Raw genomic sequence first — 14,844 nt, 5'->3', positions numbered from 1 at the left:
AAAAAAAACAGCAACAAGTACAGTAACTTTGCATGTAAATTTAATAGGTACATGTATTTTTGATATACATGTGAACTGCAGTTGTGAATCATTCGTATAAGTTATGATGATTGCATCCGTCGTACGAAGAACAGCAAGACCATCTATGATATCTACCTAATCCTGTTACTTGCGGGAAGTTACCCTCCTTGTATACAGTACTTAAAAAAGATAAAAGAAATTGAACATTTTAATATCATTATGAAAATTGTGATATTCTACTTTAATGTACAAAGCTAAATAAATGATGAGTAGAAATATATTTTTCTGAATAAGCTGCGAAGAATGCAAATGACTACAATTGTAAATACATATAAATAGAATAAACAATAGTTACTTGCAATTAAATGTTTAAAAAGGAGAATCATTGGAGTCCAATAAATTAATAACATATTTACGAAATGAACTACATGTATGAATAAAAGAACGTGTACCTTTTCCAATGTACAGCCTAAAGTGTACGTACTTCCCATTCCATCGCTTTTATAGTCAACGAAACAAACCTAATTAAAATACATGTATATTGTTAAAAGATATAACTTGTGAAAATAAAATTAATTAATTTATCATACCATTCTTAATAAGATGAAGATAAAGGATTTGATATCAATAAGTAATGACACTGACTCTCAGTCGGTGTTGAGAACACCAAATCATTTAAGATGTTGTACAAGATCTTATCGCTATTTGCTTTTCTTTGCAAAATTGAATAGCTTTACTCGTGCAAAATGTTTAGCCGTCAGCATAAACAGTAAAATATATTTGATAATAACTTCTCTATCCCTGTACGTGCACGTCGCAGAAAAGGCACAGCGCATCGGAAGAATATTTGGAGCTTGGCTTAATCTTTCACCAAGGACGCCTTGACTGGTGAAGATCCAAGAGCTGTTTCTGTACATACAGGGCAGGTCCTGAATATAGCGGGATTAAGCTTCTATCGCATTCTACGACTCGACTGCCTATGTTCTGACTAAAGCCCAGGAGAATGACCCTATAGAATAGGTAGTGGGGACAATGAAGGGAGCCATGGGTGCGTGAGCCCCTAGTACGATGAGATGGCTTGAACGGCGGCGCCCTTTGCTGTCAGCAACAACCCTTGTTCATTAAAATTGTCACTGTGGACACTGTATAATTATTGGTGCTCATTGACCGCTATATAGTGACTTTCTGCTCAAAATTCATATATAACACTTTGAGGAAATTACACGGAGTTAAATTATCACCACTTCAAAATGAACTCTTTAAAAGCATGACTGGTGACATGTCCGACGTGGATCCGTACACGACAGCGAAAGCAGAATTTTGTGCTTTTACAGATGAATGGACCTTTATTAACCCATTACCAAATACTTAGTATATAAGCCTTCTACGCCTTTTTCACCTCCCCGTTTTTGTTGTCTCAAATGGCGAAAAAATGCCTTATTTAACACTTATTTTTGTTTGAGAAATGTTGTTTAAAAAAGGGGGATGTGGCACCTTCTGTTTGGGGGGTTTGAAGGGGGCGGCAGTCCCCCTCATCGCCAAGAAAATTAGGACTTGTGAGAGGTTCAAAATGACCCCAGATCGTTCATAAGATAACGTATTACCAACGCTGAAAAGCTTTTGACTCTATCTTAATCCATTTGAAATCAATTTTGATGGAAAAAATCAACGCAAAATACATGTAGTGATTTAGGGCAATTTTGAGATGTCCCTTTGTTGCCATGGTAACAGGAAATTTAAGACTAAGCATGTTGTAACAAAGACAATGGTCCAGCCAACATTTGTGCCCAGTTTCATTAGTATTGAAGCAGTTTTAATAGTTGTCTAGCAACTTGAACTTGTAACGGGAGACGTTTCAATGAAAACAGCCATTTTTCAAAAAATGCTCATGCGGTAATGGGTTAAGCTTGGACTACAGGCATACATTATGTCAATCTCCTACAAAGTAATCTCCCCTTATCAGTACAGTGATCTCTGCCACCACAATCATGTTTATCAATATTTTCATATTTTATATTTTTTAGCTTTTGAATTTATTTTCCATTATTTTGTATACTTTTGATAATCGTTTGATAAACTATAACGAGCGTAGGTACCCAAAGTTAAAAATAAAGCAGAGATAGAAAAATGACGTTTTTTTTTATGTAACGCTGGATATTTACATTTGAATTTCGGCGTTACATCATGTGACTTTCATCATCATGTGACGTCTGTGAAGGCAGTGCTTACAATTCTGCCAAGGGAGGTAATCACTGTGAGGAGTTTGACATTATGTTTGATAATGAAATAAACTTCACATATTGGTTTTTTTCTTTTCTTAAGAAGTAAATTTCCTTTGTAATACAAATGACTTAATTGAAAATATTAAGGGCTTTTAAAAAAAGCATTTACTTTTTGGTGTACTTTGATAGTTTCCAAAAAGTTATTCGTTAGGCAATTACCTGAACCATCTTTTTTTATCTCTTGCCTCTTTACAATTGGTAATACAGTTAGTTCATATGGAAGTCAGAATAGTACTTTGTTGTTATTTTGCTACTTTTATATCAAATTATTTCACGTTAATCGCTATTTTCCGCATAACATAGAGGATATTTGTTTGTTTGCATGTATGATTGAAATATATTTCACTGAGTGAACACCAGATGCAATATTATTACGAGTGGCGTAGCCAAGAGTGAAAATAGAATAGCTGGTGTTCAGGAATGAAATATTTTTCAATCTCGTATGTAAAACAAATAAAATTTCCTTTTATTTCATGCTGTTTAAGTGATTTTAAGTATTTGTTCGTAACGTCACGCATTCTCCTTTATGACGTCATCATATTATCATGACGTAACATCGCCAATGTTGAAATACAGTTCTGTTAAATGTGTCTTTTTTTGTTACATGTTTTATATGATGTATGATGACGTCGACTTTCTTTTCTTAAATTTCTTTAGAAAAAACAACAACAACAAAATTTACGTATGACGGCATTTATTTTTCCTTGTTATTCCATTTAGTTATGATATTGTTTTCATCCGCATTCAGATATAGTCCGGCTACAGTGAAGATTATATTTTAAATTTTACTAGTGGTTTATCAGGCTAAAATCATATATATTACAGTAAAACACTTGAAAGCATGAAATAATGTGGGATCTTTCTATTTTCTTCGCAAATCAATCAGCCATTTTATTTTAAGACAAACTAACTAGGCCTCTTGTAGTTTGGCAATTGATACGCTATTCGATTGGTAGCCGGAGGCTCTATCCAAATATCGAGTCTAACGGATTTTTGGCCACTGGTATATGATTTATCCAGTGACTAAGTTTCTAACTGGTTAATTAAAACAATGTTCGGAACAGCCAGGTCCAGACTGTCACTTACCTCATCGTCGTTACAAGTTGTTTGAGTGTCACAACGATTTACATTGAATCCAACAATACAATCGTCACACTTTAGCGGTGCTATGTATGTGAAATTAGAAAAAAAACATATATACAAACAAATTAGTAAAATGTATCTAATTGACGGACAAAACGAAAAAAAAACTATGGAAGGGGATATCCGCCATTATGGAAGTAAAAATTTCATTCATGTAAATTACTTGTTCTTGCTTGTAAATTAAAATCCATTCTTGTAAATGACTTATTCTTACATTGTAACTTGAAATCCATTCATGTAAATAATTTGTTCTTGTATACACATTACATGGATACTATAGCTAATTTATATTCTAATATTCTTGTCCTAGTCTCTAATTTCTGTGTCCCATTTTGTATGTTTGTATGGAATTTAAGATAATAATCAGTGTAAAACATATCATTTTGTCACGCAAAATGTATTAACGCAAAATGTATTAGACATATTTTGTATGTTTAAATTGTTAATGCTGAAGTTTTTCTAAATTACGCCGTATTTCCTTCCCTATTTCCTAATATATTTAGTCTCGCTATTCGCATTTTCTATATAACATCATTTAGGAGTTGTATAACATCACTAGGAAAGTTGCCTCGAACGTTTAGAAATTTAGAAGGGTACCAATAATACTGGTATCCAGCTACATAGAAATTACAGCATAGAAGGAACCAGAAATACCGGTTCCCTTTCAAAACAGAGGGCGCTTCAATCGTGACTACGGGTGTTTCCCAGTGCTATAAATAGAAACTTGACTCTTACTTGGAGGACAACTATGTCAATTTCGTGGTACGTAAACATATCTGTTGAAATACTGACTTGATTATCTAAACAATGCTTCTGTACAATTGTTGTGAGATAAGCACCAATGGCATGTAACACCTCGTGAGTGAGGAACTATTAAATATTTTATGTCCTAATCTAGAGTATTTATCATCTTTAAACCAAAGCTGAAAGCCTGGCCCGACTAATGATTCAAAAGATGAACCCCTAAGCTTGACATCCAATGTATTTTTGAAGAAAGCATGTTCTTTTCTATAATAATTCTCTCACTCATTAAAAGTTTTATAGTGCTTTGCGAAAAATAATGACTTCTCTCTCAACCTTAACGATAATTGTCTGATAGTTTTTTCGCTCATTAAGTGTTATATAATTCATTGCTCTCACCCATTAGGATAAATAATGACACTTCTGTCATTCATTATGATAATATATATTAATCCCCTCACTGTATTTTATAGTACTTTTCTCTCCCCCCAATTAGGAAAATAATGACTTCTCTCTCAACCATGCATTTATTTTGACGTTTGTTTGTTTGTTTCATTTTACGCCTTTTTTTCCTACAGTATTTCGGTCATATAGGCGGGTAGTTTCCTGACCATCATTCCTGGAGAGTTACACCAGTACTAGACTCCCTTCCTCCGTGCTAAACTACCAAAGCATCCCCGAAGATCGAACCCACGCAAGAGAGAATAACTGGATTAAAAGTCATCGACTCTAACCCCTCGACCACGGAGGCGGTTATGACGTCAAACATAGCGTAAAGACGTTACAGTATAGGTGCGTCAATAAAAATGTTACTTTTCCACTTCAAACAGTCTTTATCTATGTGATAAATAGAATATTATTTACCGTGTAGGTTCACTATTGAATTTCCTTGACTCATTGAATGAATTAATACTATGCTTGCCAAAGGTTCGTACATAATAATTATGGTCAACTTGTTCAATAAATTCAGTTATGAACATACACTTACACAATATCCTCTATTTATGCCAAATTATGAAAACATCACTTATCCCCCGAGCCCTCAGATAAAGCCTGCTCTTGATACAATATAAGGACAGATCATTAAATTGTAAAGTCTAAACCGCTCTCACTATCAGAGAGGCAGTTTTATCACATGATTGTGTCAAGATGGCGGATACGCCTGATGTCTGGTGTCAAATCTGGCGATATAATTGAAAAAAAATTAGTAAAGTGTAGAATCGAAATTAATTTTTACTTGAATGATTTCTCTTTAGAGAAGGGCCATCGTTTTGGAAATAAACGGTGCGATATTAAATTTTTTAAAATTTATTTTCATAATATTTATGTCTTAAAAATTATTTATTTTTACTTTAGTTCACATCCTAACACCTTACAGTCTTGAAATATTAGCAAAACCGTGTTTACTTTTTAAAATAAACATCAATATTGAAAAAAATCATATCGTCAAAAATCTTGACGAAAATGTTGTGATAATCCTGTAAAGGTAGATCACTGCGTGGGAGATTGGTGACTTGCTAAGTTACCCTTGTTACAAATTCGCGACGATGCACACTGTAATGGGAACCTCGTAATCTATTTATATCACATTGTCGTAAAGTCACAAAATATGCTTAATTCTAAATTTCAAATTGCATTTTTCATCTCTTAATTTCGAAAACATAATTTTGAAGTTTTAAAAAAACATTATATTCTTTGTTGACAAAAAGATTGAATTATAAACAATGAATTTCATAAAAAGGTATCTTCGACTTGAAACAGAAATATAAATAAAAAGGTAAAAATAACTAATATATTTCATAACGTTACGTTACCAATAAAAGGAATAAGAAGTTTGTTCACGGACTATTGGAAGTTACAACAAGTTACATTTTCCAGTTGTAAAATACATTTTGACAATTATTTCGTTTTACACAACAAGCGTAATTGACAAACGTGAACATTTAGTTAAGAAATTGTCACATAGAATAATTCATGTCGGAAATTCACATAATTTACATATTAACTGTAAATTTACATACAAACAAATAAGAAAATGGGACACAGAAATTAAAAATAGGGACAAAGAATATTGAAATATTTATTAAAAATTATATCAATGTATTTTACATTTGAGAATAAGTAATGTGTATTTGTCATGGCGGATATTCCCTTCCAAAACATTTTAAGGGAAATTTTAAAATAGTAACTGACTATACATAGCGAACAGTGCCGACCATGATCAGACCGGATGTGCTGTCTGATGCTGTGGTCACATAGACTAATTCAGTTGCCGCCAGTTAAAAAATATAATTACTTTTGAGTATAAATTGTAACTAACCAATTGATTTTGCTTGATATTAAAGTCAGGTCCCTATCAGGCCGTGTTCTCTTTTTGGTTTTAAATAAACTTTTGAAGATCATCTAAGTTAGCATTTTATAAAAACTGACGAAAAAGACCATCATCTGTAAAAATATATGTATTTATGTTCTTTATTTTAAACTTCTATCAACTGTTAAATTGTAACAAACGATTCATTGAAAGATCCATTTATTATATCAGATGTCTAATAAAAATCAAGTGACGTAAACATTGGCCAATGAAAGACTTTAGGGGGTTGCGTTCATTGAACGCCGCCTTTCCTTGTTGATCTTGTTTATCATATTTTAGGTTTCACGTTACGTTAAGCTTACAAAATGGCCGGGATCATGATAATAGATGAACGATCATACAACTTTAAATAACACAAGATTTCTAAATTAGTGAATACAATTAAAAAGTGTAATACACCATATTTTCTGAAGTTTCTTTGATGGACGATGTGGTTGATGGTTTTGAATGTTTAAATAACCTATTCAAATTAGTGAAATTATGCCGAAACAATGAAAATGCGATGTCACATGCTTGTAAAACAGTTTTTTTAATAAAAGAAATCATTAATTTTATCATGTATCTCGAAGTTACCTCGGCAATTCTTTTCCTGGCATCGTTTTGTTTCCGTTTTGTTCCCCGGACAAGTTAGTTCACGCTTTGATGGTGGGGTAAGACATATCCTGTTTCGAATTTGTGTTCCGGTTCCGCATGTGACGTCACAGGAAGACCATGACATCCAGGGTGTCCAATGGCCTACATATTACATTAATGTATACATAGATTAAAGCTGTATAGAAGAATACGTACGATTTTTAATTAATTATGTTTAGTTTAAACTATGATGCAAGCGGTGAAGTTTCTGTTTATGATTGCTTCCCGACAACGGGAGTCGCGTCAATCTACTGATGAAATTCAAAATATTTATTTGGCAAACTAATAACAAAAAGCCAGTTCCTTCAACCATGATAACACGGTGGGTATAGAATTCAGAAAAGAATATAATCATTATTCAAAATATTGCGACGTGCGAGCGGGTGGGGCAAAGACTAAGTCTAGATATTCATATAAGGGGCGGACTATACTGGACTAATGTAATTATTTCTTGGCATAGCCTAGCGTTGATATCTCCCTGGTAGTGGGTAGGGTGAATATGCACGTAAAAATCTGGAAAATAACTTGAAAATAAACAATAATACAAAATATCAACTGTAAAGAACGATAAACAATATACACGTGATAGAAAACAACAACATAAAAAGTCACTAGTTGCATTGCTAATTTAGTAAAACATGACAAGTTTTGCTTGTTTAAGGTTGACTTGACATGATGATATTATGTTATTATAACTTACATAAAAATATTTATAATTATTTGAACATGTCAATATTACAAAATAAATATTGTAATTAACTGCATTCTAAATAAAAGTAATCTTCACTAGTTCTTATAAATGTCCTTGTAAATGATTATTTTACATGACGATGACGTCACAATATATTACGGTTAGATACGGTGTCATCGGAATGAGTTTTTTATTTCTTTCAACTGCTTTTTTTTAAATCCAAAAAGGATGAGTTTAATACTATATTTAATTAGTGACGGTTGCTAACAGACAAATGTCAAGCTTAAGTGTTTCAACATGTAGTCAGCTTCTAGTTTTTTTTTAAAAATTAAATGGTGGGTTTGAGTTGCATTGAATTTACCTGTACATTGTTTACTGCATGTTCTCGTTTCTACGTGACTTCCGGTACAACTGTCTGGACTAGTACAACCACGTGTTCGACTTTGCGTTCCTGTACCACACGTGACGTCACAGTTCGACCAATTTGACCATTCTATCAAAAAACAAAAATGAATTGTCACCGAATATCTGGATATGGGGTGATCCCTTGGAACCAGTGAAAACAACAATATTATATGAAAATTGTCGGATTGTTTGAGCCCGTTTCTTGTTTATAATGTAAAATGCAACCGGTACCGGTTACGTCTATTCAAGGATATGTAATTTTTTAAGACTTTTGACGGCAATCTTATTTTAATTATTTTACTCTTATTCTGAAAAGACATCTTCACCACTCGACTGCTTAAACATCAAAATAGAAACAAAAAACGAGTACTAATACCTTTAAAATTGCTGAATCCAAATATGAATACGTGTTTAACCATTTTTCTCTTTATTTAGACTTTTGTCATAGTGTAAAATCGATTGATAAGAAAGGTATAATACCGGTATTACAAAGACCACAGAAGTTCCGGCACACCCGTCTGGCAAGGTCTGTATTCTGACATATGTTGCTGACCGTATTCATGAAGGAGCAGTCGACTTTTATATCATCTAAACATGCCCCAGTTACTGTAAAATATCGTTGTTGTGTTTAAGCCACACCGACACAGTGAATGTAATTACAGAAATAAAAGTCAGGTCTGCCTTTCCTTTTTTCCTATTTCTGGTACTTACGGTACATGAATAGAACCGCCGACCTTTTCAAAGTTGGCTGAATGGCTTTATCACATGAAAGTATCGTAAATAATTTACACGTCATCTTAAGCGATTTGTTCTATATAGCCACCTGTCTTAGCATATTATTTCCCAGTGAAGTTTATTTCTCATGTTGTATATTCTAATTTATGCGCCATGGTGCTCATAATCTTGAAATTTTAACTGTTACCTATGATTTGTATCTTTTGATTGAAATTATGTGTTGAAAGATTATAAATTATATTTAATGTAATATTAACACGATGCCTTTCCGCATAGATATTTATTGCAATTGTTCGAGCTGCAGCATTCGTTACACCCTTGCATCGTCTCCCGTTTATATCCCAACACCATTGATCCGCCATTTTGATTTGATCTGCAGTTCTTAAATGAAAAAAAAATACATTGTAGACCGGTGGCGATGTGTTTTTTTTCTCGTAGGTGATAAATTGTTTTTAATGTCGTCGTTTTCTCATGTATAGGTGTAATATTATGTGGTTTTGTATGTGAGTATATAACAAGTGAAACAACGTATAACTCTAATGAGAAATAAGAGACACAAGTGTGTTCTATGACTACATGTTTAATACTGGAACTGCTGTACTACTTTCTAGGCATGCGCATGTATACATTTATATAAACAGTCTCGAAGAATCTCATATTTACAATTGGCAACAGTCAAAAACCATACGCGCAACTAAATAGTTAGGTGCCATTTCATAAAAAAATATTTCAAACACATTTTTGGCAATTTTCTAACATACTCGAATCCTTTTTCTAGCGAGATTATAATCAATAAACTAAAACGTATTGATCTGTGTTATTAATAAATACTGATTACCTGATTATCTGTACATCCCATTGAAATCAGGACAGAGCCACCAATGTCCTCTGTGCGTTTGAAACAAGACTAGAACATATAACACAGAAGTTAGTGAAATTCAAACCCAGTGAAATCTGTGCGTCACCAAGACGCTAGATAGGCAAAGAAAAAAATAATAAGTCAAATATGTTAACAAACGGACGAAGAAAAATTTATGAAATGTCTCATAGATTAATGGTACCACTGGCATTTGTAAATAATAACTGTAGTTATTATCATTATTATTATTATTATTACTATTATTATTGTGTAGATCTTACATATACATGTAAAATGTAAAAAAATATAAGATTAATAGATGAATAAATTATTCATTAATTAACAAACTAGCGAACGAACGAACACTGGAAATATTACTAGTACATATAGAAAAATACGTAAACGATTAACCTGTCCAAATTGGCATTGTGTCACCTCTGTACACATGCTCATGTCGAAGCTTCTAGAGCAATTAAAGCATTGTAAACCATCTGGAAAATATATAGATCAGTTCTATAAAATCTGAAAAATATAGGTCAGTTATATAAAAAAACAACATAATAGTCATTTCTTGTATAGGTACACTTTCAACACCAGTAAATAACAAAAAGGAATCAATTGCTTTCTCAAAAAGACATTTTGCAGTGTCTCTTAATGATTTTAAAATGAAAGCAGCAGCAGCAGCAGCAGCATCAGCATCAGCAACAACAACAACAACAACAACAGCAGCAGCAGCAAGAACAACAACAGCAACACTACACAACCACTACCACCATCACCACCACCACTTACAACAACCACAGTATATGTTAATCTAAACTAACATAGATGTTCAAGTTCTCGAGACACCCTTGACAAACGGATGCACTCAGATTAATCAGAGCAGACTTTGTTTGCTCATTAGAAGACCAGACAATGATTGGTACGCTAACCTTTATAACGACCAGATGACATTTCATAAATACATCATCAGATCTGTACTTAACTTACACAATATTGCAATAAATATTGGACTTACAGTACCTGAAATACGCAATATTAAAATAATTTATTTTTTTGTAAATACGCATTTATACAAAATATCACGCCTCTTATTGCTTGAAAATAAGCAATATTACATGAATTGGAGTACTATTCCCATGATTGCATATCTATTATCGCCTCGGTCTTTAGGGTCATTTTGCCATAAATAAATTTGGCACACTAGCCCAATTTTTAAAAACGGGGTCACGAAAAAACCAACATAAGGGTTTGGGGACCGGGCATGGACCCAGACAGCCGGGCCACATCCCCCCGCAATCTGATCAGGTTTCCATGCTTTTCCTATCAGTTTTTTTATTTGTTTATGGGGTTTGAAAGGGGCGAACAGCAGGGGTTTCCTTTGATCGGGATTTTTGGGGCATGGCGGCGGTTTCGGGATCCATCCCGGTCGAAAACACATTTAGGGTTGGTTTTTTTCGTACACGGCTTTTTTTAAATTATTTTAAAATATCCCCGATTTACTCGGGATGTTTTTATTTTAGAAATTTTTGGGGTAATTGTTGTCCTCATGGGCGTTTTTGGGGCCAAACGGGAAAATGAAGCAATAAAAAAAATTTCAAAAAATTGAAAAAAAACCCCAAGGGAAATATCGCCCCTTTTTCTTTCCCCTTTTGAAAAGATTTTCTTTTTCCCCAAAATTACTTTTTTGGGTTTGGAAAAAAAGGGAAATGTCCCGGGTACCCAAATTTCCTGAAAAAGAAAAAAAATTTGTTTAAACCCAACCCCTTTTAAGGGGGCCCCACGAGGGGGACCCCCTTTTAAATGCAGCCGCTCAAAGAAAAACCGTTATCAGCCCCCTGCTTAATAATAAAAGTTGGAAAAAACGTACATAGTTTTTATTTCCAGATTTTTTGTTACACGGATAAATTTCCGGGATTAATTTAGAGGGTTTTTGGGGCTTGTTCACTCAACAAAAGACCAGGAGGGTAACCATAGGGAATTCTTGGGATATCCGCTTTTTCTCAGGTCCAATCACAACTATCGTTGTTAGGGCAACTACTTACCACCACCACCACGATTTATAAAACTTTTAAAATCACCCAAAAATAATAATTTGCAATATCATACGCTTAACTTTTATAGATGAACATCTTACCAACGACCTTCTTTGATGACTAGGATCAGTGGCTTTACCTGGGAACTGGAAAAAAAAAACACCCAAAAAAAAAAAAACAAAAAACAAACACTAACAACACAACAAACACTTAACCAGCACATAACAAACAACAACAACCAACAGTAACAACACTTACAAACAAAACAACACTAACATAAAAACATTATCAAAATCAATCTGCCAGCACTTTCTCTGAACGAGGCCATTTTTTTGCATTATATTACAACTGTTTTCCGTTATTAGCCTTTGCCAGCAATGTGGGTTGGCCATTATTCTAAGCCATTTAAATTTTTGTCTTAGTTTAAAATCCCCAAAAATTTTGTTCGGTCAAAAATCCCCGGGGGAAATTTTCCACCAAACATCTCTTTTTTTCCCCTCTCAAACAAAAACTCATTTTTGATTTTCAGTATTTTTTGTTTTTTTAAACTTTAAAAATTTTAAACATTTTAGTTAAACAACAGTTCTGAAAAACCCCTTTTAAAAGGGGAAAATATTCGCTTTTTTTTTCCCCCCCATGAAAAGAAACGTAACTTAAAATATCATCCTTTATATTTAAATTATTTATTTTCTTTTTTTCCGCAAACGGGCCCTTTGAGAGTTTATTCTTTTTGGGTTGGGTATAAAATGAACGTTTAATTTTTTTGGGGGGAAATTTTTTCCAATTAATGTACTAACTTTGCAAAAAGACAAAAACCCTATTTGGGGCGAGTTTAAATCAATTTTGGTAATATGTTCAAATTTAATTTTAATTTTTAAAAAATTCCCCAAAAAAATTTTTTTAGATTAAAAAAACTAAATACGTCAAAAAAAGATGTTTAAAAACTTTTACGGGTAAAAAAATGTGTCTTTTGAGAAATTTACACATGTTTTATTCGTGGGATTTTTATTTCTGTTCCATTCTTTTTTTTCTTACAAAGTTAATGAAAATTCCCTTTTTCCCATGGTTGGGGTTTATTTTGTACGTTTGTGCGTATATTTCGCTAGCGACAAACGACAAAGCGCCCCAAAATGTAAAGTGTGTTTTTATTTAAAATTTTTCATTTCTTTTTATTCTGGGAAACTTTTTATTGATCCATTTTAAGGAGAAAAATAAAACTTATTGAACTTAATTAAACTTTCCCCTTTTTACTCATTTCTGTTTTAAATTTCAATCAGTAAAAAAAGACAAAAAAATGATCGTTGATTTATAAGACATGATAACAGAGAAAGAACTCTATATATATGCGAATGTTGAGCCAGTTTCAATGTGTAGTGCGATTTGTGACTGGATATAAAGTTGTTATTAAAAATCCCCATATTTTTTGTGATGGTGGATAAGCAGTGGCTATGCTATCATGACTGTTCTGCTAGGCGCTGTGTCGTTATTGGACTGGCATATCGATATGGCGGTATGAGTGTATTTATTCTCTCATTTCTATATATATATACGCGTATGTATAACAGAAGAACACATATATATAATTTTTCTTCTGTAAAAAAAAACCAATTTTTGCGCCAAAACCGCACCACACACCCACACACGGGGCCCCACCCCCAAACTATATAATCCCAAGTAATTAACAATTTTATTTAAAATTTAATAGTTTAAACCTCCAATGTCCAAAATTTTTAAAGGCCAAAGTCAATTTTAGTTTAATAAACATAAAAGGTTTTTTCCCTTAAAATTTTCCTTTTTTATAATATAAATCAAACCATTCAAAAATGCCCCAAATTTTCACCCGTTTTCCCCGGGCCCTGAAAGGGTTTTTTCCCAAAGGGGTTTTTGTTGGTCAAGGGGATGTTCCCCAAAACACCAAGAAAAATTAAAAAAATTGTGAATCCCCGGGACACGCGGACGGGGAACGGCAGTCCCAACCCCAATGTATTGGGGGGAAAAACCATTTATTTAAACTTATTAAGTGTTGGGGTTAAAAAATTGGTGTAGACGAGGGCTAAACATTTTAAAAACCCTCCCAAACCTTTTCAAAACTAGGCCCAAAAAAAAACCCCCTACCTGTCACCCCTCGATTTACCCAAGATAAAAAGTCAACTGCCACAATAATGTCCGCACAACATTATCCAAATCAATTTAAAAAAAATGCAAAACTTAAAAAGATTAAATTTCTTCTAAACGCTTGTTTCCTAGTTTTTTAAGTCAACAAATAGATAATTTAAAACTTAAGATGTTATATATCAGCGCAAGGCAACAGCTCTTACCCGGATGTTTTTGTTCAAATGCGAAACAGTTCCCCTTTAGGCGGAGACATTTTGACTATGCATATTTTAATTTTAGCCTGGTTCCACGACATTAAATGTTGGTAGACTACAGACAGTTGCACAGTCCAACATTTGTATATGGAGATTGTCTGTCCCGTTTGCAGAAAACACAACAACAACAACAACAATCTAAATCTTATTTTTGTTATAAAATTTAATTTATATAATTGTCAATAAAAAAGGTTTGGCAACTCAGTATTTTATAAAAATCAAAACGGTTCAATATTTGTTATTCTAGTAGCTTTTAATCTGGTTTCTTATCGTTAGACTTTTGTCAAAAACTTTGAAGCGATGAAGATTCCACCAGCTACCCATGAGCCGCCAGCCAGGCAATTATATCCAGGGCAAATCCATAATCCAAATTAGTTCCATATAATTTACATTTATCAGGCATATACTGCTGCCATTGCAATCATCAAAAAAAATCCTAGAAAAGAAAAATTATTTCAATTCACAAGCATATACTCAATAACAATTTTGAAATAATGTAAAAAGATACTTATCTAATAGAAATTATTTTGAATGATAACAACCAATACAAATATATAT

The 14,844-nt window shown here is 33.1% G+C and overlaps 1 protein-coding gene across 1 annotated transcript; it reads right to left on the bottom strand.

Moving 5' to 3' along the window:
* Positions 1-22: 22 nt before the first annotated feature.
* LOC132740127 (thrombospondin-2-like) lies at positions 23-10,438 on the bottom strand. Its single transcript, XM_060727977.1, has 9 exons — positions 10,293-10,438; positions 9,861-9,929; positions 9,280-9,403; positions 8,768-8,893; positions 8,244-8,375; positions 7,132-7,293; positions 3,390-3,469; positions 474-542; positions 23-200 (listed from the first exon to the last, which is right to left on the bottom strand). Exons 1-9 carry the CDS (start codon positions 10,332-10,334, stop codon positions 180-182), a joined length of 825 nt encoding a protein of 274 aa, XP_060583960.1. The 5' UTR covers positions 10,335-10,438; the 3' UTR covers positions 23-179.
* Between the last annotated feature and the right edge of the window lie 4,406 nt (positions 10,439-14,844).

The sequence above is a fragment of the Ruditapes philippinarum genome, unplaced genomic scaffold, assembly GCF_026571515.1.
Source record: "Ruditapes philippinarum isolate M1 unplaced genomic scaffold, ASM2657151v2 ctg7381_1_1_1_1, whole genome shotgun sequence".
Classification (NCBI taxonomy): Eukaryota; Metazoa; Mollusca; class Bivalvia; order Venerida; family Veneridae; genus Ruditapes; species Ruditapes philippinarum.
This window is presented reverse-complemented; position numbering and strand designations above follow the sequence as displayed.

Excerpts from the sequence above, each read along its gene's own strand:
- LOC132740127 (XM_060727977.1), bottom strand. The coding sequence starts at position 10,334 with ATGAGCATGTGTACAGAGGTGACACAATGCCAATTTGGACAG. Across the intron at positions 7,294-8,243 it reads ATGCAGTAAACAATGTACAG|GCCATTGGACACCCTGGATG; the intron begins GTAAATTCAATG and ends TGTAATATGTAG. Across the intron at positions 3,470-7,131 it reads CCAGGAAAAGAATTGCCGAG|CACCGCTAAAGTGTGACGAT; the intron begins GTAACTTCGAGA and ends TCACATACATAG.